Below are 22,742 nucleotides of genomic sequence, written 5' to 3' on the forward strand. Positions count from 1 at the left end.
AAAGCAGGAATTCATGTTGTATATGCTATTTTTAATTAACTCGAACAAGAAGAGCGTCACCCATATTTGGGTGACGGGGCCCCCACGGAAGCATACCCGTCACCCAGATATGGGTGACGTGGCGATCAACGTGTTAATTTAGTCGCCTCTCGGTCGAGCAGTAAATATTCTGGTGAAAACTACAAACTGAAATATCCGTACCCTGGAACATGAGGCGACGCGACGTGACGCGCGACGGTCCGGCATTGATCTTCGCGAGTGGACAGCGAAAGCTGCGTTCCCCAAGAAAATGGGACGAAATGTATTATGATTCCCCGGGCAAACAAGAGTGTACGGATTCTATTGATTCGAGGAAAGAGAAGGGGGAGAACGGATGTGTGTGTGTGTGTGTGTGCCGCGAACGAAGACTTTGTCCCAGCATGTTTACGTAATCTGGCTGTAATCAGGCTCGTAAGTAGAAGCGTTTTCACGGGGACTTTTCCTTCCCGTACGTGGAGACCGTGTAATCCGCGGGAAGGCCAATGTCTCACGTACAATGAACACCGCGCGCACGGTGTTACGCATACAAAATAAATGGTTGTCGATACCAAGATCGTAGGAGCGAACGAGACGGAAATACGGCGGATAGTTCGTCGGTAAGCCAGCGGGTAAACTGCCGCGGGCGCGAGTCCAACGACGCCTGCTGCACTCGATAAGAGACGTTTACATACGTCTTAAGACGTCATTACTTTAACGCCGATCGTACCTAACCATGTAGAACGCGGAACGCCCACCACGTTATGTACCACGACACCGGTGAAACGATCTTTTTGACGATTCCTGCGTGGGCCACAGAGAATTATCGTTACTCCGACTCTGACACTGACTCTGATCTAGGGATGCCGATTATTAATCGATTATTTAAAAAATCGATCATTTTCATAAAATAAATCGATTTTTAGAATCGATTCTTCAATATCCGATTTTTACAAATAATCGATTCTAACATTGTACAAATAATCGATTGTTATGGCAAATTGTATGACTGTACGTGGAAACCGTGGAGTGTTTATGCGGAGACTGTATAAAGAGAATAAGAGATCCAACTAGCATCAAAAGTAACTATATAAGTGTTCCTTCCTAAAACACGACCATTCTACTGCACATGATGATTCTAACGAAACTCGTTAATAATAGTAAATAAATAAAAAGTAATAAATAATCGATTCAGAAAAATCGATCTTTTTGAAAATAATCGGCATCCCTACTCTGATCCTAAACGCCCCGGTATCTTCTCTGGTATGTACATACAGTGACTGCCACTAATATTCGGACACTCTTAAAAACGCCGTAACTTTTCAAATATTGGACTATGCGATTTGAACTTTTTTGGAAAGCCAGAGCAATTAGTTTACTAGAGGATGTGAAAAGAAATTTTTTCAAAAATTGCATTTGACCGAAATTGTAGAGGAAATACTAAATGTTGCATTTTACAACTTTTTTATGCGGGCCTATATTGAAATTTTGAAAAATATGTTTTGCAGATCTGTGTGGGGGTTATACGCATTGTGAAAGTTTCATCGAAATCGGTTGATGCGGGGAAAAATGACAGTCATTGAAAGATGTAAGAATTCTTAGATTTACTGCTGTTATAGGCCGAAAATCTGCATTTTTTACCATCTTTAAATGCTTGTAGCTCATTGCAACATCGACCGATTTTGACGAAATTTTCAGGATATGTTTAATCGAAACAGATCTACAAAACGTATTTCTTAAATTTTCGATATAGGCCCACATAGAAAAGTTGTAAAATGAATCTTCTAGTATTTTCTCTACAATTCCGACCAATTGCAATTTTTTGAAAAAATTTCTTTTCACATCCTGTAGTGAACTAAGTGCTCTAGCTTCCGAAAAGAGTTTGAATCGTATAGTCCAATATTAAAAAGATTATCGCGTTTTTTAGAGCGTCCGAATATTAATGGGAGTCACTGTATGTATTGTGTCATTATTAGATATTATTAGATATTATTAGATATTAAAAATGTTCTGCATTTATTGCGGTTAGCAGGAGTAAAATAAAAATTGATTTAATTTCTGAATGACTTGATTGCGTTAAAACCAACATTGGAATATTCTTAAATTTTGCATAAAAATGTACGAAAATCCGCAGTCTAGTCATTATTAATCCGGATGGAAAATGTCGAAAAAATATACCACTTCTCTTATCTCAAAAAATATCATAAAGTGACGTATCGCCGCTTCAATATTACTATTAAATTACTGATTTTCGATTAACAAAGATATTATTAAAAATATGCTGCAACTTTTGTCTAAAATATTTCTTCATATTATATTTTTCCAGGTGAATACCGTACATGCTTATACAAGCGGAATTAATTATATGAAATTACTTGGAATAAAAGAAATAACGTCTTTTAAAATAAAAGAAGACTCGGAAGTTCTAGGGTTAAGTAGATGATACAGCTTAATTTATGAAACGAAGAAGTACCTTATACGTTTAGTTTTTTTTACGCTGTCTCAAAAAGTTTGTCGCACTGTATCCATTACGCACGCCGAAACATTAGGCCTCAGAATAAGTAATGGCAACTCCAAAATATCTCTGTTTGAGTTATGACCCTCTGCGTCGTTGCAGTATATCTTCACGGGACAGCGAGATGCGATTTTTACTGTCGTGACACGAAAACGCGTGACTTTCGTCGTAGCGAAAACTAGAAATGGTGCTGTGTTACGACAGCGGACACATGAATTTTATTGTCGCGAGAAGTAGACGACGCGCTATTGTAAACTTTTTGTTATACATGTTAAATTATAGTATCCTTTTAACTTGTATTTAGACGAATTTGACATTGTCACAAGTTTTTGATGAATTTTTTTGGAAAATTCATAATATGAAGAATAAATATCAAGACGTATAGAGATAACGAAAGACACATCGGTGATTTAAATTGTCTGGAAAACTACTAACCAAGTAACAAATGAACAGTTTTTAATTTTATTTTACGACAACAAAAAATTTAAAGAATCAATTAAAAAATGATTACAAAAAATATATTTATTACGATAATTGAAGGGGTGGATGGATGAAGGTGTCCAGTTTGTTTTCTGTAAAAGAGTTTTTAACAAAATATGAATTACTTCGGGGGATTCATATGACTCCCAACCAACTTCAATCACAGATTTGTATGATAGAATTCAAGTACAGTGGGAACAAATATCTCCGGATTATTGCAAAAAATTAGTGGAAAGTATGCCAAAGCGAATTAGTGCAGTTTTACAAGCGCAAGGGTTATGGACGAAATATTAAAAATAAATAATACATATATTAAATATTGCCAAGTATATTGGACGTGGTGCAAAACCGAGTCAATCTATTTTTGTTGTCATTGCTAAACGAGGAGACATTAATTATCGAAAAAAATTTCTTAAGTTACTTCTAACTATGATAAAAATAATTATAATGTTGATTTTTTGTTATTCTTCTATATTCCTAGCAATAAATGATGATTTATATAAAACTTGTGGTTATTGGTTCAGTTTCGCTCCTTACTGTACAATGGGAGTAACTGTATATCCTTCCGCGACGGTGGCCGGTCAGGGTCCAGAAATCGTACATTAATCTCCCGCTGTCCACGAGCGTGGGGTGTCAGCGGCGACAAAAAGAAATATCTAGACGAGAAAGGATCGTAGACGGAGATTGCACCGTTAAAGGTGGTTGATTTTAATTTCACGGGGCGCGAGTCTTCGGTTACGGCTACGAACACGACCGTCTAAGCGTCTGGCTCTCGTGCTACATTGTCGGTTCAGACTCGTGCACACGCGCCCTGTCTACGATGTGTGCGTGTGTTTGTATACGCGGTATACACGGTTGTATGTGGGTATATACGTGTGACACGGGCATATCCTCGCCGCTATCTGCATATGCACGAGTGTGTGCAAGTCCGTGAAGCTGCGCTCCCGCGGCGCACAACAGCCCTTCCATGGCATCGATCCTGCATAATGGCCCATTATGTTGCCTGATTTGCACATTATCCGACGACTCGTGCGACGTATAAGCCGCGAACTTTAGGACATTACCGATTCCATCCGGATACGATTGTATCGAGGATGTAGGTGGAGCCGTAGACCAGCTGATCGAGGGAGGAAAAGAACTCGGGTTCCACCGTTACACTGACTCCATTCTACGGAACGAATTAAACCTCCGCATTATCGGCCGGAGATTTTAAACGCATCCACGAGAACAAACGCGCTCGCTGAAAATACTTCGCTCGGCTTCTTTCTACCGGAAAACTTTCTCCAGTTCACCTTCTTTATGTGCTGTTAATGAAACTTGCGCGAATTTACAACGACAGTTGTAAATTTATTCGGCACAGCGAGTCTGAAATGAGAATCCCATCTTGCCAAAAATTCAGGGAGCTTTTCCGAAAGAGAGTTTCCGAGAGGAGGTGGCAGATTTCCGGAAAAGGTAAAAACATATTTTTACTCTGTACACGCGTATTTAACGCACAGTGATTAATAAATATGTCTACTATTATCGATCAATTCCCAGAATTACGATAAACCAGGTTGTTTCCGTATTTCGTTTCCGAGAAAAAACGTCACGGTTAAAAAGACGATAAAAAGATAAAAAGGGTAGATGCGGGCGTATTACTGACCCGGTCACACCATTGCCGCACAGTCGACAGATGTAGCGGCTGTGCGAGAGTTAACAGTTTCTCTTTACAAACTGCAGCAATGTTCTACTGTCGCATTAGCTTGGTAAACCAATTAATCAAATCATTTTACGTATTAACAAGTGCTGCGACATGTTGAAACTGATCAGACACTCGGTTCTTAAATGTTCTGTGGGAACAATACCGAACGGTCATTCGTTTGCCATCTCTGAAAAAGTAGTTGGTCAACAACCCCTGGTCCCATCCGCGGCAATCGTGTATCGAATTTCACGATAAAGTTATGAAAACAGCTAGAAATTGTGTATCGCCTCGTGAATCTCCGTGAACGTTGCATACGCGACGCGAATGATTCACGATTCCACGCGGCTCAGCAAATCACACCACGTGTCTCTCTCTCCTTTTCCCTCCCGGTTACAAACGATCCTCTTTCCATCGGTCTTTCTCTCCCTCCGCGGCCCACCCTCCTTCGGTGAGGGTGCAGTCAGTGAATACACGCATCGTGTACGGTGTATTATCTATAGGGCGGCCACTACAAACGGTGTGGGGTCGGAACAGAGACAGCTAATTATTTAGACACGCTTGAACGCCACCCCATCGATCACTTCTCCAGAGTCGCCTCTCTCGCTCTGTTCCGCCCTCGTTCGTCTCTATCTTCTTTCTCGCTTCCTGCCCCTTGCCCTACCTTCTGCTCTTTCTACGGATGGTTACATAGACACGAAGGCAAACGGGTTAAGCGCGCGCGAGCGCGTAACGGGGAGCACTTTCTGCCTCGGTTCTACGCTGCTGTACATACCTAGGAACAGAGGGACGAGGGAGGAGGGGAGTCGAGTCGAGTCGAAGAGCACAGAACGGAGAAAGAGTGACACGGCAGAGAGAGGACATTACGGAGGGACTCACCGGTTGCCAAAACTATCGTTTCCTCTTAGCGCGTCGCCGCTGGGAGGAATAACTTCCGGCATATTTACTCGAATGCCCGGCATATCCCGCTGTCCTGCGCGATATTGCGCCGGTGGAGAGCGTGTTACGTACGTAAGCGCGTGAATTACGAGCAGGCTAATGTATGAGCACGTCGTAGAATGAAAACTCGGAGTAAAATACAACGTTGCGTACGCGCTGCAACGCGCGCTGCACTGCCTGATAAATCGCGCGGCGAGATCTCGATATTAAGTTGGTGCCGCGTGAACGCGCCCCTCCCTTCCCCTTCCCACCCTCCGCCTTCGTCGCGATACTTAACCCTTTGTTTCATAATATACGACCGAAAATGTCACTTTTACTTCACGGTGCGTTGCCGCGCGTCACCTGGCCCCCAACAATCGCCGATCGTGAAATCTGCAACGGGCACGGTACCGACACGAATAACACAGTTACATGCATTTGTGAACTTTCAAAAACTACTACCGAGAACGAAGAAAATATTATCGAAAACGTAAACTACTATCAAATGCAACTTGTTAATCGAGATTCAGCACCGGGAGTGGTAACCGCGTGGAAAGTTCTGCGATTAATCAGACAATTTATGGTTAGAGAGATTTTCAATATTGTGGATAGAACATTTATAATTACGACCCCGTCAGTGAACTGACAGACTCTGTCTGTGATTCCCACGAATGATTCATGACGGTTAATCATCTGCTACGTATATCAACGATACAGCTAAATTCGTTCAAAGAGTAAAAGAGAATTAATTTCTCAATCAAACTAATTTTTGTTTTGCCAGTCTTTACACGCAAGTCACATATGTATATAATTAAATAATTGAACAAATGAATGTTGAGAGGCGATTCAACCAGAAACCGTCCACTTACCAATTCACTCGCCAATTTTGTTGTAACGATCGATGGCCATGATTGTGCGAATGATGGTCATTAATTTGCTGATTGTGTGCATCCATTATAAATATTTACATACAACGAGAAACGTCCACAATTTTATTGATGTTGTGTTATGTGGTATCCCAATATTCACATCTTCATTAAAATCTGTGACATGTAAGAGGAGCTGATATATCGCACAAATTATTTGTTCCACATTATTGTATTATTTGACTGAATATTTTATATTCCATGCAAATACATTTTTCTGTAAATGATTTTTTCAATAATCTCCCATGGAGATATTAAAGAACGAGTTTTGTTGTTCAACAGAATTGTACCACTTTGATGTACAATTAATAGATAAAACCATTACAATCAGCAAATTAGTCATTCTTGTACAAACCGCCTGTAGTCGAATTTTCATAGGGTAAACCTCTCTTACAAGTCGGAACCTCCATAACTCGAAGGTTTTAGTTCTTCCCTTGAGATTAGAGTTATCGAGGTCCGACTGTATTAGATGAATTTCCGCGTTGTATCCATTTCCCTAAATTAGTCGACGAAATCGCGAGTCTTCATAAACATCCGCTCTCTAATGATAAACTATTACGTGTTCGGCGAAGAATTTGACGCGCGCGTCGAAGAACGAGCGGGCAAATTGCGCGGAAAAGGAGCAGCCTCTAGAATCTAGAACTCTTTCCGAAAGGGAACCGGTGCTGTGGAAACGAGGAAGCGGAGGATAGAGAGAACGAAGGAGGAAGTATGTACAGAGCGAGGGAGAGACTAGAATGGGTTTCTATTGGGCCGAGAATATTGCCGGGCCGGGACACACGGGCTACGGGCCACGGGCACGAACACACGCAGCCACGCGTGCCGTCTCCGAATGTTTTTCAGGGGAGGCTCGAAATACTCGAGCCACCGCCGTAAAACTACACGGTAAAACACTTACAAACTATTGGTCGGCGCGGCATTAAATGCGGCTCACGTACGACATAACCGTCCCGTATACGAGCCCTAGTAAATAACTATTCACGCGAGCGTGTATTCTCGTTTGGACCGAGCCGAAAACGCGACGCGCGTTACGTCCTGTTTGGTTCGTGAGCAAAAGATTCCGCCGTTTTACACGCGCTCGTTGCTCCCGCAATTTGACCAGCTACGCTTCTAAACAATGATATACAGTTCAAAAGGAATGGTCACTGAATGAGGTTATAATGATACAATAAAAGAATTGCGAAACGAAAGGTCGCGAATTTAGTTGCCAACCTAATATTTACTTAGAGTAAATATGCTCACAGCGCACAGTTTCGATCAAAAGAAAAGACAAAGCAAATTTGCAAAAGTTGACCTCTACGTTTCGATCCGGTTCATTTTATAAACAGTGTCCCTTTCCGTGTTAAATACCAATGATATTAATTCAGTATATATTTTCAGACGAATTTCTCTTGAAAATGATCCAAATCCGGATCGAAACGTAGAGGTTAACTTTTGCAAATTTGCTTTGTCTTTTCTTTTGATCGAAACTGTGCGCTGTGAGCATATTTACTCTTATCAAATATTCACGATCGTGAAACAACAAATTAATTACTAATATGTACTTATACACTTTACACTGAATGTAGATCGTTTTTTATATGTACAACTGGTTACACGTTACTGATAATGAAGTTAAAATAATTCCAGATTATTTCTATGGATATTTAAGAGGATCCATCAAGGGATCAGTTAAATTAAAATAATTTAATCAGTTAAATCATTAATTACTTTCTCAATTTTTTTTATATACGCATGTCACACACCATAAGCGAATGTAGCACACTCTACCAGTTACAGAAGAAATTCATTTCTGAGTCTGGAGAAATAATCCAACATGGCAGTCAAAGTGTTAATGAGAAATGACGATAGAATTGTACAGAAATAGTCTTTCTTATTCGTTTCTTATTTCCGTGAGTTTTGGTTTTCGAGGAAAGCAATTCCGAGCTATCACTTATTCAACGCTCGAACGTTGCAATGACTAGAATCACTAGATAGTCCAAGATTTAACAACTTCGTGTAAGACGAAGGAAATCTTTTCTCGCGAACGAAACGCGCAAACCCTTCACTCGAGATCTGTTTTCTTATGCAATGTTGCATGTATTTTAAATGAATTTGTGAATGATAAATAGCTAATATTTATTCGGTATTCTCCTCCACAAGTCTGGAAAACTAAGCCAGAATCCACTGTACCGAAGATACGCGTGTCTCCGCGGCGCGGCGTGACGCGACGCGACACGTAAGAAAAGAGGGCGCAGGTTGCATGGAAAGAGGTGCGCGGCACTACCTTCGTCGTACTCCCGACAAGCAAATTAAATTTATATATGAAAGAACGTGTACGGTCACACGACATTCGCGAATAAAGTTTGCTGACTAAGACGCGGGCGCATTTCTTTAGATGGAAAGTGCATACAAATCGAAGTAATCATAGAATCTTTCATTACTTTTTAAACGATATCGGAGCAAGAATATTATTTAAAAGAGACTATATGTGTTTACACAGAAAATAACAGCATCAGTTCGATTCTCCAACAACCTCCGAGCATACTGATCATTCTCGGACTTAAAACATGCCAACATGGAGTAGAATAATTTTAAACGATTTATGGTTTACATGTACCTACTGTCAAGTCCATTAGAAAGGTTGATAATATTCAGATTATTCACATTTAATTTGTTTCTCTCATTCTTCGAACACCCAATAAAAACTTTTCAGTGTTAAATATCGGTTTCACACACACAGGGACGGTGAGTGTGACTTGTGGAGGTATATTCTAAGAGGCAATGAATGTGCAAACGCTATAAGAAACAACACAATTGCGTTCAATATAAAATTACTGAAAACAGTATAATATGAATATCGAAACTAATGGCTAAAACTCTTCAAATTAATAAAAACTGATTGTAAATTTTAAAGAAACTGTTTCTTCTAGTTATCTTAATTATCGTGTCGTCACATAGAGATGTTTGTTATCACTAGACAGCGGATTTTTATGCGAAATAAAAATGTGTCACCTGAATGACAGCAATCCTGAGTGACATAGAGATCTATTTTCTCTCTTAATATGTTCAGTAGGTTGATAATAACATAGCAGTATTTTGAAATTCGTCTTATGTTTTTACTGTTTTAAATTACACTTACTCATTCTTATCATAAATCCATAAAATTCTGTAGATAGGAAACGCGTGCGTTTAAAAAGAATTCCCCTCTACAAAATACACTATTTACCGCTTGAAATTTTTGCTTAAAATCACCGCTTATAGTTCTTGGTTGAATTCGGTCGGCGTTCGCGCAAAGCCGTGGTTGGCAGAGCGATTCGGCCTTCGGTTATTTTATAACATATAATGGTTGTGTTCGTGGGTCATATATCGCGGCTCGGTAGAACGTCCGATTATTCGGCGGGCCGAGGTTCGATCACCGTGAAATTCTGGGCAACGCAGCCACGTCACTGTGAGAACTAAAACCTGTTCGACCGACAGCAACCGCGTAGCACAACCTATGCCGCCGTGATTCTAAGCACCACGACTTCCTTTGTTCTCCGTCTCATTGTCCCCATCACGATAAAACCATTTTTCGGCGTTTCGTTCTAACTCGAGCCCGGTTAACAATTGTCGTTGGATTTCAGCTTTCAACAATTCCGAACGAAATTCTCTGGGCAGACAAACTTTGCGGAGAATTTTTTTCGGATTGAATAGTTTGATCGTTGAAGTATTACTAATACCTACGGGAAAAAATTATCTAACATCCGTATCTTGAACGTCCGTAGTCAAATTTGCTTGATCGTAGCAACAGTTGTCTACGTTTAGAATGTTCATATGAAAATAAATATTTTTGTTCATAATCGATTTCAAAAGTGAAATGATAATTGAAAGAACTGTTGTCCATATCTTTTCAGTCAATACAATGCTGAACTCCGTGTAATGTGACCACGCTTCGATGTTAATGGATCAGTATCTCCGAAAGCATTGTACACTGAGAAAAAAAGGTAGTTACTTCAATAACACGCGTGTTATTGTAATTTTTTTACTTCGATGAATATCAATGTATTCTTTTCAATAGTATGAAATTTAGAAGGAAATCGTGATGTATTTGAATTGTCTATCATGAAATGATTGAAAATATTATTCGATTCAATACCGTACATTATTATTCGTAATATTTCTCTTTCTCCTTCAATCAGATATGTTGTTAAACAAATTTGAGAAATGTATTGATTTATACTGGAATTGGTTTGAGGCCATATCTTATTTTTTTGAAAACATTGATGTCAGGCTATTCGCTTATATGATTGGCGGAAATGAGTTTTGCTATTGACATTCAATAGTATTAAATATTAAAATAAGTTCATATGATATTGGCACTATTCAATAGTACATCTTATTGAATCAACATATATTTTTTTTGTTTCGACAGGATTTTTTTTCTCAGTGTAGAAACAAGCAGAATGGCTACGTATTAAATATTTTGACGGATGTGAACTCTTTTTATTGTATTAGTTTGAGGTGATGTGTCTCTGAGAAGCGCCACTAAAAATTGCTGTACCATGATCCAAAATATTGTTTACATTATTAAATATATCGGTATCTAATCAATGACTAAATATTTATTTTGAATGCAAATATTCTAGGTCGGAAGAAATGTCTCATTTTCGAGTTAAAATAGCTCCGAGTGCAGAGGGTTAAAAAAAATGTTAACTACTTATTTTCACGAAGAAGGATTATATTCCGGGGTCCCCCCTTACCGTTTACAATATTGATTTGCCGGGCTAAACGTTATTCGGACTTTTAACACTGAGCCTGCCAAGCATGCCTGCCAAGCACAACGCTAGATTTATGAAAATCGTCTGCAATTTCGCGATATAATAGATGCTCGCGCAAGGAGATTTATTCCATTATTTTCCATAAATGGATTTTCATCATTTCGATAATTGGAAAATATAGAACCGGTCAATTGACCGTGACAAGTTTAGTGTTAAAGCAAGAACATTTGAACGTAAAGGAATTACTTATGTAGCTGTGGGGGCCAGTGCCACGTAGAAATCCACGAGTTAACGTACAGCGAAGCCGAGCACTTTATCTCGAAACCAGCACACAAATCTCGTGGTTCCGAAAGCAACACTAATTTCTGACCGTGACTGTACATCATGGATACCAGAATCCCGGGGAATCCTGTAAACTGCCTCGATCCTCCGTCCGAAATTGTGCAACGCGAGGAAGTAAAGCGTATCTCGGGGGGATACGGTAGCGGAAGAATAGTCGGAACGCGTGCACGTATTCAACAGAATTGCGCACTTTTGCGCGCGTGTGGGTGGCAGGGGGGGGGAATCGCGGGGCCCTGGGTGGAGGGATGAGGGACGTGGATCTAGGGGAGGCGATGCAACAACGGTAGGGGGAGGAGTGGGGTGGCGATGGAACGCAGGGAGGGGGCAGCAGAATTCGAGGGGATAGAGACACGCGAAGGCCCGACCGAGCTCGGGCTGGCTGGCGCTGTGCTACGTCGCGTCGGAACACAATATTGCGGATCAATAAACCTCAATAAAGTCAATTTCTGTCGCAAAAGCATCTGAATACGGGAATTTTGTATTCTGCCGGCTAGGCAGCAGCAGCCGGCTGGGCAGGGATCGTGTCCCGAATACAGATTAAGTATATTTTATACCGTATCTCGGCGAACTAGCGCGCATATGTTTCTCCCGCGCTCTCGCTACAGACATCCGCGCGCCACCTTCAACCTCCTACCTAGTTTTTCGCGTTCGCCCGCCGCGCCGCTTCCTCCTTTCCAACGGAGAAAATAACAAAAGAGGGTAGCTCTCGCGAACAGAAGTATGCGGAGCGCTACCTTGAAATACGCGCTTCCCCGTACGAACGAGCATGTGTGCGCGCCTTGACGTGCAGCGACGTCCTCGACTCCTCGTGTAATTTGTTTCGAGCGACTTCGCGACTTTAAAGGCTCTTCTCCCGCCAACCACGCACAACTTCGCTGCCTCGATATATTTTCGACGGGAATACCAATATCTTTGCTCACCCTCGGCCATTACTTTTCCTCGCGGAGATGGATTAGAGAACGACGGGACCGAAAATGTATAATAAGCTCGCAGCGTGCCGAGAGCATTACCAATTGATTTACAGTCAGCGGCAATAATAAGTGGACACCTTTAAAAATCGGATAACTTTTTAGAAATTGATCCGAAGGACTTGAATTTTTTAAAGATGTTAGACCGGCTAGTTCGCTAGAGAATAAGTAAACAAAAATTTATTACGATTGCAAGTGGTAGGAATTATACAAAATTTTAAAAGATGATGTTCTGTCACGATTTTTTAAATTTTTTATCTGTACCTGTAATGAAAATTTAAAACATGTATTTTTTAAATCCAAGTAAGTTATATACTTGTACAAAGTTTCATCGAAATCGACCAAGGATGTTACGAAATAATTGATTGAAAATAGCAAAAATCGTAAGAATCTGCGATTTAAAAGAATCGCAAACCGTAAATTCAAAGATTTTTACATCTTACAATGCCCATAGCTTTTTTATTCGTCAACCAATTTCAATGAAACTTTGTACATATATACAACATAGTTAGATTTACAAAATACATGTTTAAAATTTTCATTACTTTCATTACAGGCACAGATAAAAAATTTAAAAATCGTGGCCTTCACTGTTCCCTTCGTAATTGCGACCAATAACAATTACAAAAAAAATTATTTACACATTAGCTAGTAAACTAACCGTTCGAATACTTTGTGCACCGACTGTAGACAGGCATAGATTAGTAGGTTTGATCAAGTTGGCCCAAGCAATTAGAAACGAAGAATACAAAAACCAATAATTCCCACGCTGATCTTGAGGTTCAGGAAATCACGAAAAATGTTCGGAAGTAACGAGATATTTTTAGAAGTGTAAAACAAGATAGGAGGGAAACGGTATGCAGACTGAAGAACGACATATTAGTGTGCCGTGTATATTTAACAATATCATGTTTGAATGTTTTCACAACTATCCGTACATTTGAATCTTTCCAATGGAAATAAACGAATCAATGTATCTCGATTATCCAAATTAATCGACTGCAGGTTGATTTGTACAGTGAATCGTGTCGTATATGAATCGCCTGAGATTGTGAAACGTATTTTGATAATAGAGAATTCAGGTGTCCACCTTTCCAACATATCCTCAGAATAATTCTTTCCTTTCACACTGTTATCGAAAAGCTTATTGGATACTAACCAGATGTCCGTTCAGAGGCGAATGTTTCAAGCTGAAGAGGTAAATTGAACATATTGATCAAATACTTAACATCGATCGATGAGAAAAATAAGCAAACTGTGTAAATAGAAGACAATTAAAAATGAGCGAAAGCATTACGGAAATGCCAGTTGCGAACAATTCGCGCGGAGCCTGACGATGAAGGCGGCCGAGCGAGCAAATATTGACGCGTGACCATAAATATGATTCCCGATGGTAGTAATAAACGTCGAATAATCGGCCGCGGAAGGACGTATCGATAATATCAAATAAAATCTGTATCGGTGCGCAAGGCATTTTCATTAATACGATTATCGAGCAAGTTCGAGGTCGCTGAGGCGACGACGAGCAGGCGACGGTGGCCCCGTGCGGCATAATTCATTTTCCTGGCGTAGCGGAGAGCTTTGGGTCGTTGGCGCGACCAGCGAACCACCGGGACACCAACTTCCTCTCCCGTCCCGATAATAAGAAGAAAGTCGAGCTTGCTGGAACGAAACCAAGTGGCACGTTCTCGTGGAGCAGCCACACCACGTAATTATCCACTTCGAAAACTCGGCGCCGAACAAACTGGGGGAGTCTAGTAGCCGGGAAAAGAGCTTCAACTTCCGAGCGAATGACAAAACGCGATGAAGAACGACAACGCGGACAGATTGGAAATATCTTAGATTCAGGTTCCGCGGACCGCTCGCGAAAACTTTTCGATTTCATTCCATCGAGAAACGGTAAGCAAATATTTTCCACGACGAGAGTAACCTATAAACACGAGTACCTCGGAGAAATGCTAATCGAGAAACCTAGAAGTCAGTTTCTTAGCATCGGAATGGCCGAAAGAGCGAACCCAGCGATCTCTTGGCGTTTCTCCAATAAAATTTGTTCATCTAGAATGAAAGATTACGGTACTTGAAGAATTTGTCAGCTGGTTTTGAATCACGTTCAAACATTTACTAATTGTTAGCCAAGATTACATTTTATATTTATGACGTGCCTGTGTCTTTTCCTATCGTATATCGGCGACTGTCCTATTCCAATTTGTGGATTCGTAAAATGGTAGTACGCCAATGTGTAAGACGACCTATCACTTCTCTCTTTGTTTCTTTCTTGTATGTCTCTTGAAATTTCATTTACAACCAAGTCTGACACAGCTCTTAAATTGTATATACCCTTAGTCGTGCCTAACTTTACTTGATTTTAAAGCAAGGAAGCTTTTATTGTTTTTATAGCTCTATTAATTATCGTACGGTACAGTGATTTCTGCAATGGTATCGTATATACCCACGTATCCAAAGATAATATAATGGTGCTGTGTTTTTTCCAAGCGAGTACAACACGAATAATTAAGTCTCTGAAAGAATGATTGATAATACTGTAGCTTTCCGTTGTTCCCACTGAATTATTTTATTTCTGTCGCCACTGAAATATATTTCCATAGTGTTTTTACTCTTTAGTGTAATACATACAGTATTACTACTATGTACTACTGTTATCTCGTGGAATAATGGTTTAAAGATACCTTACATGCAATCGTGTAATAACGCTACATCCAAGGACGGATACACATATTTATGCATACATAAAATAATCAGTTAACGAGTTGAATACGTTAAAGGGTAATATGACCACTAGACTGCGGATCTTTATGCATTTATAGGAAAATTGAGTAGATGAAGTTGAAAGTTGTTGGAGAATTATCAAAATCGAAGAGGTCAATGTATGATTTTTCTTCTATTAAAATCGTTAGGGGAAGAAATAACATTCAGTTCGGTTTCTATTTTCTGCAATCGATGCAGACAATTTTTATTTTGCACTAGCTGTGTACCCGGCCACGCGTTGCTGTGGCTCAGACTGCTAGCTACAGCTAAAGCTACAGCTAAAGCTACAGCTGTTTAAAAAGTCGGTAAACCAAAAAGTTTAAGAAAAACGCCACTTTTTGTGTTGTAACTCCTAAACTATGCAACCTACAGAATCGGATCAGTGGCCATTTGGAAGAACTCGGCGAGCTGAATTCAATGAGTATCTCAAATTGAATATTGGTGCTACCAGCTAAAAGTTATAAGCAGAAACGTGCCCAAAAGAGGGCGAAAAGGTCGTGTCTCGTCACTAATGACGTCACAACTTTTGAACGAATGGACTTTTACGAATGCGGATTATCCTAAAACCTTCTACGTTCAGCCGTTTCGGAGATGTTAGATTATGAACAAACAAACATTTACATTTTTATTGATATAGATAGATAAAGATTCGCAGGCTAATGATCACAATATACATCTTATTTCGATCGAGCTGGAAACAATTGTAACAAGCGACGACTCGAAAAGATGATGACGCTCACAGAAAATGAAGAATGGCGTATCATCATTTGTGCAAAAAGTTGAGAAAACTCGAACCTTCTACTCAGCCGTACCGGCTGTTAATCCTTTGCACTCGGAGTTATTTATCTGGAAAATTAAACATTTCTTCGGATCTAGAATATTTCAATTCCCTACGACTTTTCAAATGTTATGGATACGAAATTGGTATAACACCTCATACGATACCTAACTGTTTAGTAACTGATTAAATATCGGATATATTTACTAATGGAAACAATATTTTGAACAATGGTGCAGCAATTTTTACTGATGCCTTAGAGGGGACAACCGAGTGCAAAGGGTTAAATGTTTCCTCGACTAACTTTGAATTGTATAATATGTAGCTAGGTACATATGTATACGAAACGTGTAGGCCAGATACAAGCAAGATTACTACAAGCGGAGTACAAGCAACTTCCTGCAGTGTTTACGAGCGCTCGACGTCGCGCGTCGCGTCGTAAGTCGTACGCGCTACGCGCGACGTCGAGATACTTTAGTGGTCGAGAGTTTGTCGTAGCTCGTATGTTCGCTCAAAGAAGATCGAAGAGGCCACGAAGTAATTCCACGGAGGTGTAAAGAAACGGAATAAGGGTGAAAAAGGGGTTATATGCTTGTTTCATGGTCCCCTAGTCGTGTACACGCCTTCGGGCATTTGCACTAAAATTTGCACCCTCTTGACTCGCGGCTCACAATGCCCGATTAGATATATGTATGGCTCGAGGTAATATTCAGGCATTTTCGTGAATAATTTCACTGTGCATGATCGAAACTGCAACGATCTCGTGTACCATGTTTTCTCTCCTTTTTATCCACAATCGAACAACTATTTGTTATATTGAGCACAGCATACATATCGCACCCCCGCAAGAAATGTGACACAACTCAAAAATACAGCATTCGAGAAATATCAACTTAAGGAATACTATAAAACTTATATCGAAATAGTTCAAGCTTCTTTTAAATTTCAGGTAAGTATGATAAATTGCGAGACAGAGATGCGACGCTTTTCGTGCGTGTTGGGGCACTTCATACATATTTTTCAATGACATAGCCTCAAAATTGCCATTTTTTTACGTGTGTCAAACAATATTAAGTGTAGGAATTGTGTAGGAAACAATATTAAGTTTTTAAGACACTCTGAAAAATCGCATAACTTTTTTAAAATTGGTCCAAAGGATTTGAATGTTTTTAAAATGTTAGACCGACTAGTTTGTCAGAGAAGAGAAGAGTGAACAAAAATTTGTTTAGATTGCAACTGACCGTACAAAATTTTAGAAATGATGTTCTGTCAACTTTTTATCGGAACTTGTAACGGTTATTTACACTGCATACTGAAAGTTTTATCAAAATCGGTCGACATTGTAATGAGCTACATACGTTTAAAGATGAAAGTCGCAGATTTCCAGCCTCGTCTTTAAACATTTGTAGCTCATTGCATCATGCACCGATTTCGACGGAATTTTCATTATTCATACAATAAGTTAAATTATCGTTACAGACTCAGGTAAAAAGGTTGACGAAACATCATTTCTAAAATTTTGCATGACTCCTACCAATTGCAATCGTAACAAATTTTTGTATAACTCATTCTCCAGCAAACTAGTCGGTCTAACATCTTTAAAAAATTCAAGTCCTTTGGACAAATTTTAAAAAAGTTATGCGATTTTCAAGATTGTCTATGTAGAAGTACTTTCCTTCGTTTAATAAATACCACTATATACGTCTTTCTTCCTAGCGTTGAATTGTTTTTTATCGAAAAGAAAATCAATTTGAGGAAAGTAATATAAACTTGTAATTGCGAAAATTTGTAATTTCTACATATAAAACCGTTGTTACCTTAACGAGTAATTAGTTGGATTGCAGACATTGCGGGTGGACTCAAACAGTGGACACTTTGGTAATGCTTACCTGAAACATAAAAAGGGACATGGTTATAAATAAGTGGAAAGTGTTAAGACAATGAAATATTCATTATAAAACGGGATCAACGTGGACATGCGATGTAAATACATTATCACGGAATAACTCTGATTGAAACGAATCTAAAATTTCTTGGTAATTCAGCTCATCCATCACCGAAGAAGAAATCGAATTTCCTATTCTAAATAGAGACTGGCGAGGAGGGGATGGAAAGTAAGCGCGGCGCAAAATATCTTTTCATCGACGGCCGCTCCCTTAATTCCCAATATTTTTTCGAGACACACCCTTCAGTCGGGGCTCAACTTGTTGCGCTTTACGAGCACGTCACCGCCCGCTGAAATTCCTATTTGTTCCGGCAGACGTGAAGAATACCCAGGAACGAGACTGGCGAGGCTGGAAGAAATAAGGAACAACGGAGGGAGAAGGAAACAGGAGGTCGAGATGCTGAACAAGAATAGGATGAAGAGGAGCGGGGTGGGGAAGCTGAAATAAAGGGTGGAGTGTACCAGAACAAATATGGGGAAAATATGAATATGAATATCTACATACATACGAATGTACATGTATATGTATAACAAAATAGAGAATAGAAAAAGCGAGTGGTTCGAGGTGGAACACGCCTCAACGCGGAGACTGGAACCCTCCTATTGGGCACCATTGGCGGGCTTGGCTCGAAAATCGAGTCTCAAGGGCAAATCAAGAGCCACTGGGAGGAAGAAAAAGAAATAATAAGGGCGGAGCCGCCAGGAGAAAGACCGCTATCACGAGAAAAAACGAAAGGAGGAAGAGCGAGAATGGGAGAAAGAGAGAAAGGGGAAAAGAGAGGAGGAAAGAGTCAGGGTGGTTTGGAAACAGGGGGTCGGAGAATGGCTGTGAAAAACGGAGAAAAACAGATACGAACATCTAGCACGAGGTGCAAGAAACAAATTGCAGCAAAGGGGGGGCAAGGGTGGCGAACGGTAGGGACGTTTAATGACAGAAAATTGCAAGTAATGGCGGATAACGCGCCCTATTTAACACCTCCGCCTCATCTTATCCTATCACACGAAATAACCTCTGCATCCCCGTTAAAATTTTCTTATCGCTGAAGCGAGCGTGGAGCCAAGCTGCCTGCCTTACGTGTATTACACGTCGAGACTCGACGCTATCTTCAGCCTGCTCGTCCGACCGAATTATTACGCTTCCAGGACATAATTTCGGTGTACTTCGGGATAACGTTTGTCCCTCCAGGCTTAGGCGTGTCTCAGGGCAAGACGGAGGTTGAATTTTTCAATTCTCCCCTGTGCAACGTCGAAGCTGCGATTTCTTCATTGCGCCTCGAGCACTAATTGCATTGTTTAGGGAGGAAGCGAATGTTCACAGACTTTAAACGTGAACGATATCTTCGCTCGAGAACTTCGAATCAGGTCAAATTATTAATAAAATCAGAAAGCAACTGTCACGGTGCAATAGATGGACTTCACTAATTGAGCGTATAACTTCATACTTTCCACTTGCAAGAACTCGATTCGAATAACAAACGTATCTGCATTAAAACGTTCCGATTTTATATGCGAAGCATGAATCTACTTAACCCAACTGCGATCGAGTTTTTCCTACTACATAATGAAAGAAACAATGATCCGAAACAGAAATTCCTCCGATTCCGACCCATAAAGTTGCATTCCCTATTCCGTTTCCTGCGGCTTCGTTTTTGCGAGATTCGCAGAGCGAGTAATTAGTTTTACTCGAACGAGCACACGCTGGAAACACGGAGCACGAGGAAATTTTTCGGCGAAACTTTTCAGGCACCAGAGGGAAACGAGAACATTTATTCTCGCGGGATGATTGAAAATAAGTCTGGTATCCGGTTATGTCGATTTCTGCTCCGTGGCAAAGGGTCTACGGACGAAGAGTGCCTGGGTAAATCAGAATCTTGCGCCTCCTTTATGAGGCATCCAGCGAAAATCGTTGCGAAAGACTGAAATCGCATTAAGCGGCCAACGCATAGAAGGTGAATGCAAACTCGTGACGAAAGGAGCGCGAACGGGGACGTATGAAGCGAAAGGGAGTCAGAGCCGGGAAGAAAAAGGGGCCGAAAGATAAAAAAGAGAGGGAGGAGGGCAGGCGGGCAGGGAAAAAAGGCATTGAGGCTTCGACACCGAGGCCCGAGTAGCCCGACGCGTATATGAGTCAAGGCGAAACGAGGTCTGGTCTCATGAACCTCGCATAAACCAACCTGGTGGTCACTGTCGTTCAACCTCTGTCCCTTCCTCGTTATCCCTCTTCCTCCCTCCCGCACGAACGAATATTATATTAAACCGTGTCCGCGTAAAATATTTGTGAATTTCGAATTTCTTCCGTCCACACTGGAATTTCACTCTCTGTCTGTTCTTGTAGTTTATCGATACGTGATTCGTATCTGTTCAGGGAAAGTGAAATCGGTAGACATTGTGAAAAAGCGCAACATAAGCTCATGCACTGTGGAAACAATTGGGAAATTCTTATTAATGTCTTATTAATCTTTGCATCAGCAAAGATGGTGTTTTCAACAGTGAAAAGCGCTAGATAAAACGTCCTATTTTATTAGCTTGCTTTCTTGTCTGTCTGTTTGTTCGGTACGAATTGTGCAATTGATTTTAAACTAACTTCTCGACGAGAAGTTGGGTTGGCAAATAAGTTCGTTCCGTTTTCGTCATTTATTCCACTCTAAAAAACCGAACTAATTTATTTGCCAACCCAATATATTTTGATAGCAAAAGTTTCAGATGCGAACGCACTTAAATAAATACAGTAACCCACGAAATCTGTAGTGTACATATGAAAGGATCAATGAATCTTGATATAAGGTGAAAAATTGACTCAAGTATCAAGGAAGATGTCCACTGGTACAAACATGTCCGAACACATGAAGAAATCACGAAACGTGAAATTGTCCAAATAATATGGCCGATATGTCAGTGGACATCGTCTTCGCGACCGAGAAGAAAACCACCGACAACAAAATGTTTTATGACCGCGATTCATCAACCAGACACCTAACTCATTCACGATTCACTTGGCCTGGTAAACATAACGTGGAATATATCGAGAGAGAAACACGCCTGATAAATGTACCGATCGATGACCCAAACACTCGCAAACACGAAGCAGAAGAGGTTTGTCGCTATCGGCGCACAGGTTAGATGTGACACCGGTAGTTTTTCTCTCTTCCTGACCGCGCCGGGAAAGAAGGGAAAATGCCGTTGAAAATATTCGATTTCCGCAGGAAGAAGGCGGCGAGCGTTCTCTCTGAAAGTAGGTAAGCCCCTTAAAGCGTTCGGCACGTAGTGGTCGAAGAGGGGTGAAACGATCCTCAACTTCCCGCAGCCCGGTCGAACTCACGAGAAAATCTCCAACACCTTCTTCCTCCTCCAACCTTTATTCTCATCATATTCCGACAGCCATTCTCGCATCCCTCCCTTGTTTTTCGTTTCGCGTCGATTCACCAGACAAGGGACGATTTGATGCGCGGATCGGGCGAATCTTAAAACTCCGAGAAATCATCAAAATAATATTCGAAACTGTGCTGGGTATTAGAGAGTTGAAGTACGGTGTATATGTATTAACAGCTAAATTTATAAAAATAGAAAATCAGGAATAACAGAAGAATTTGTAAAACTGCGATCGCCAACAGATTGCAAAAAGAAACGATTGAAACGAGCCATAATTAATATGAATAAACCTGTTTTCGCTTTTCCTTACAGTATTACACAAAAAATTGCTTCAAGATTATAAAAGCTAGCAAATAATGGGAACTATGTCTTCATAGTTGTTTCGAATCTTGGAGCAACTATTCGGATAATCTTTTAAAAATATTGGAGATCTGGTTTCGTTGCAAAACCAACTTGTGTCAAGAAGTTAGTGCATGAAAATAGTCCATTGGTCTACATGTTCTGGAGGAGTTATGAAGGTAGGAATGAGTACCGCTGGCGAAGGAACGAAGCCACAATGCCAACCGATTGATTTACGTTGCTCGTTACGCGGTCCACTGCTCCGAAGAGAGAAAAATAAATTGATAGAGGGTGTCGGTATGGGGGTAAAGAAAGAAGAAGAACGGAAGGAAGAAACAGGAGGGAGAAGAAAGGTACGAGAAAAGGATCTACGAGAACGAAGGAACAAGAGTAGGGGGGAGGCGATCCTCGCGAACGAGGAGAGTTCTTTTTGAATGAGCGTGTGGAGAAGGGAACCGACGGGGAAGGGCGAAGGTAAAGGAGCCGCGTGATGAGAAATGCAAAGTGAAGCAGGTTGGATTTTGCCAAAGATATACCGAGGACTTGTTCGATCCCCTCCGTTCCATTAATTGCGACTTTCGTTAAGATCAATGAACGTGTTCCTTTTTCATTTCCGTACCTAAACACTGGTTAAAATCATCGGTGATGATTCGGATGACTTGCAAATCGATACTCTTCAACGATTTCAATGATTTCGAAATGTGTCGTAATTTTACACCGTGTTACATCGAAACCATGTTCTCTGATTATCGTGTCATCAAAATGAGATTACTGCTCCTCGGTTTCAGTTTTCAAGATATTCGCAAAAATATATTTGCTGTGTAGTTTGGAGCACGCTTATTGCTCTTTTACATCGAAATACACAACTGCGATACATACATGTACACATTTCTGCTCACCATTTAATAGACTCAACTAATTTCTTTTAGAAGATAAATATACGGACTTCGTTACTATGCGGAGT

At 40.5% G+C, this 22,742-nt stretch overlaps 1 protein-coding gene across 31 annotated transcripts in view; it reads right to left on the reverse strand.

Annotated features, from left to right (window-relative positions):
• The window catches only part of LOC143219184 (protein muscleblind), a 520,585-nt gene that overhangs the window by 316,186 nt on the left and 181,657 nt on the right, over positions 1 to 22,742 (reverse strand). The window contains exon 1 of one of the 31 annotated variants that reach the window (XM_076445098.1): positions 17,943 to 17,989. The exons of 28 other annotated variants lie outside the window; for them this stretch is intronic. Coding sequence is in view for 2 of the 3 variants with exons in the window: in XM_076445110.1 (XP_076301225.1) it covers positions 17,985 to 18,014 (30 nt within the window). In the remaining variant the exon portion in view is untranslated. Of the gene's footprint in view, positions 1 to 17,936; positions 18,015 to 22,742 lie in introns of those variants that run through there. 2 more of the 31 variants (XM_076445110.1, XM_076445105.1) reach the window with 2 other exon arrangements.

The sequence above is a fragment of the Lasioglossum baleicum genome, unplaced genomic scaffold, assembly GCF_051020765.1.
Source record: "Lasioglossum baleicum unplaced genomic scaffold, iyLasBale1 scaffold0021, whole genome shotgun sequence".
Taxonomy (NCBI): domain Eukaryota; kingdom Metazoa; phylum Arthropoda; class Insecta; order Hymenoptera; family Halictidae; genus Lasioglossum; species Lasioglossum baleicum.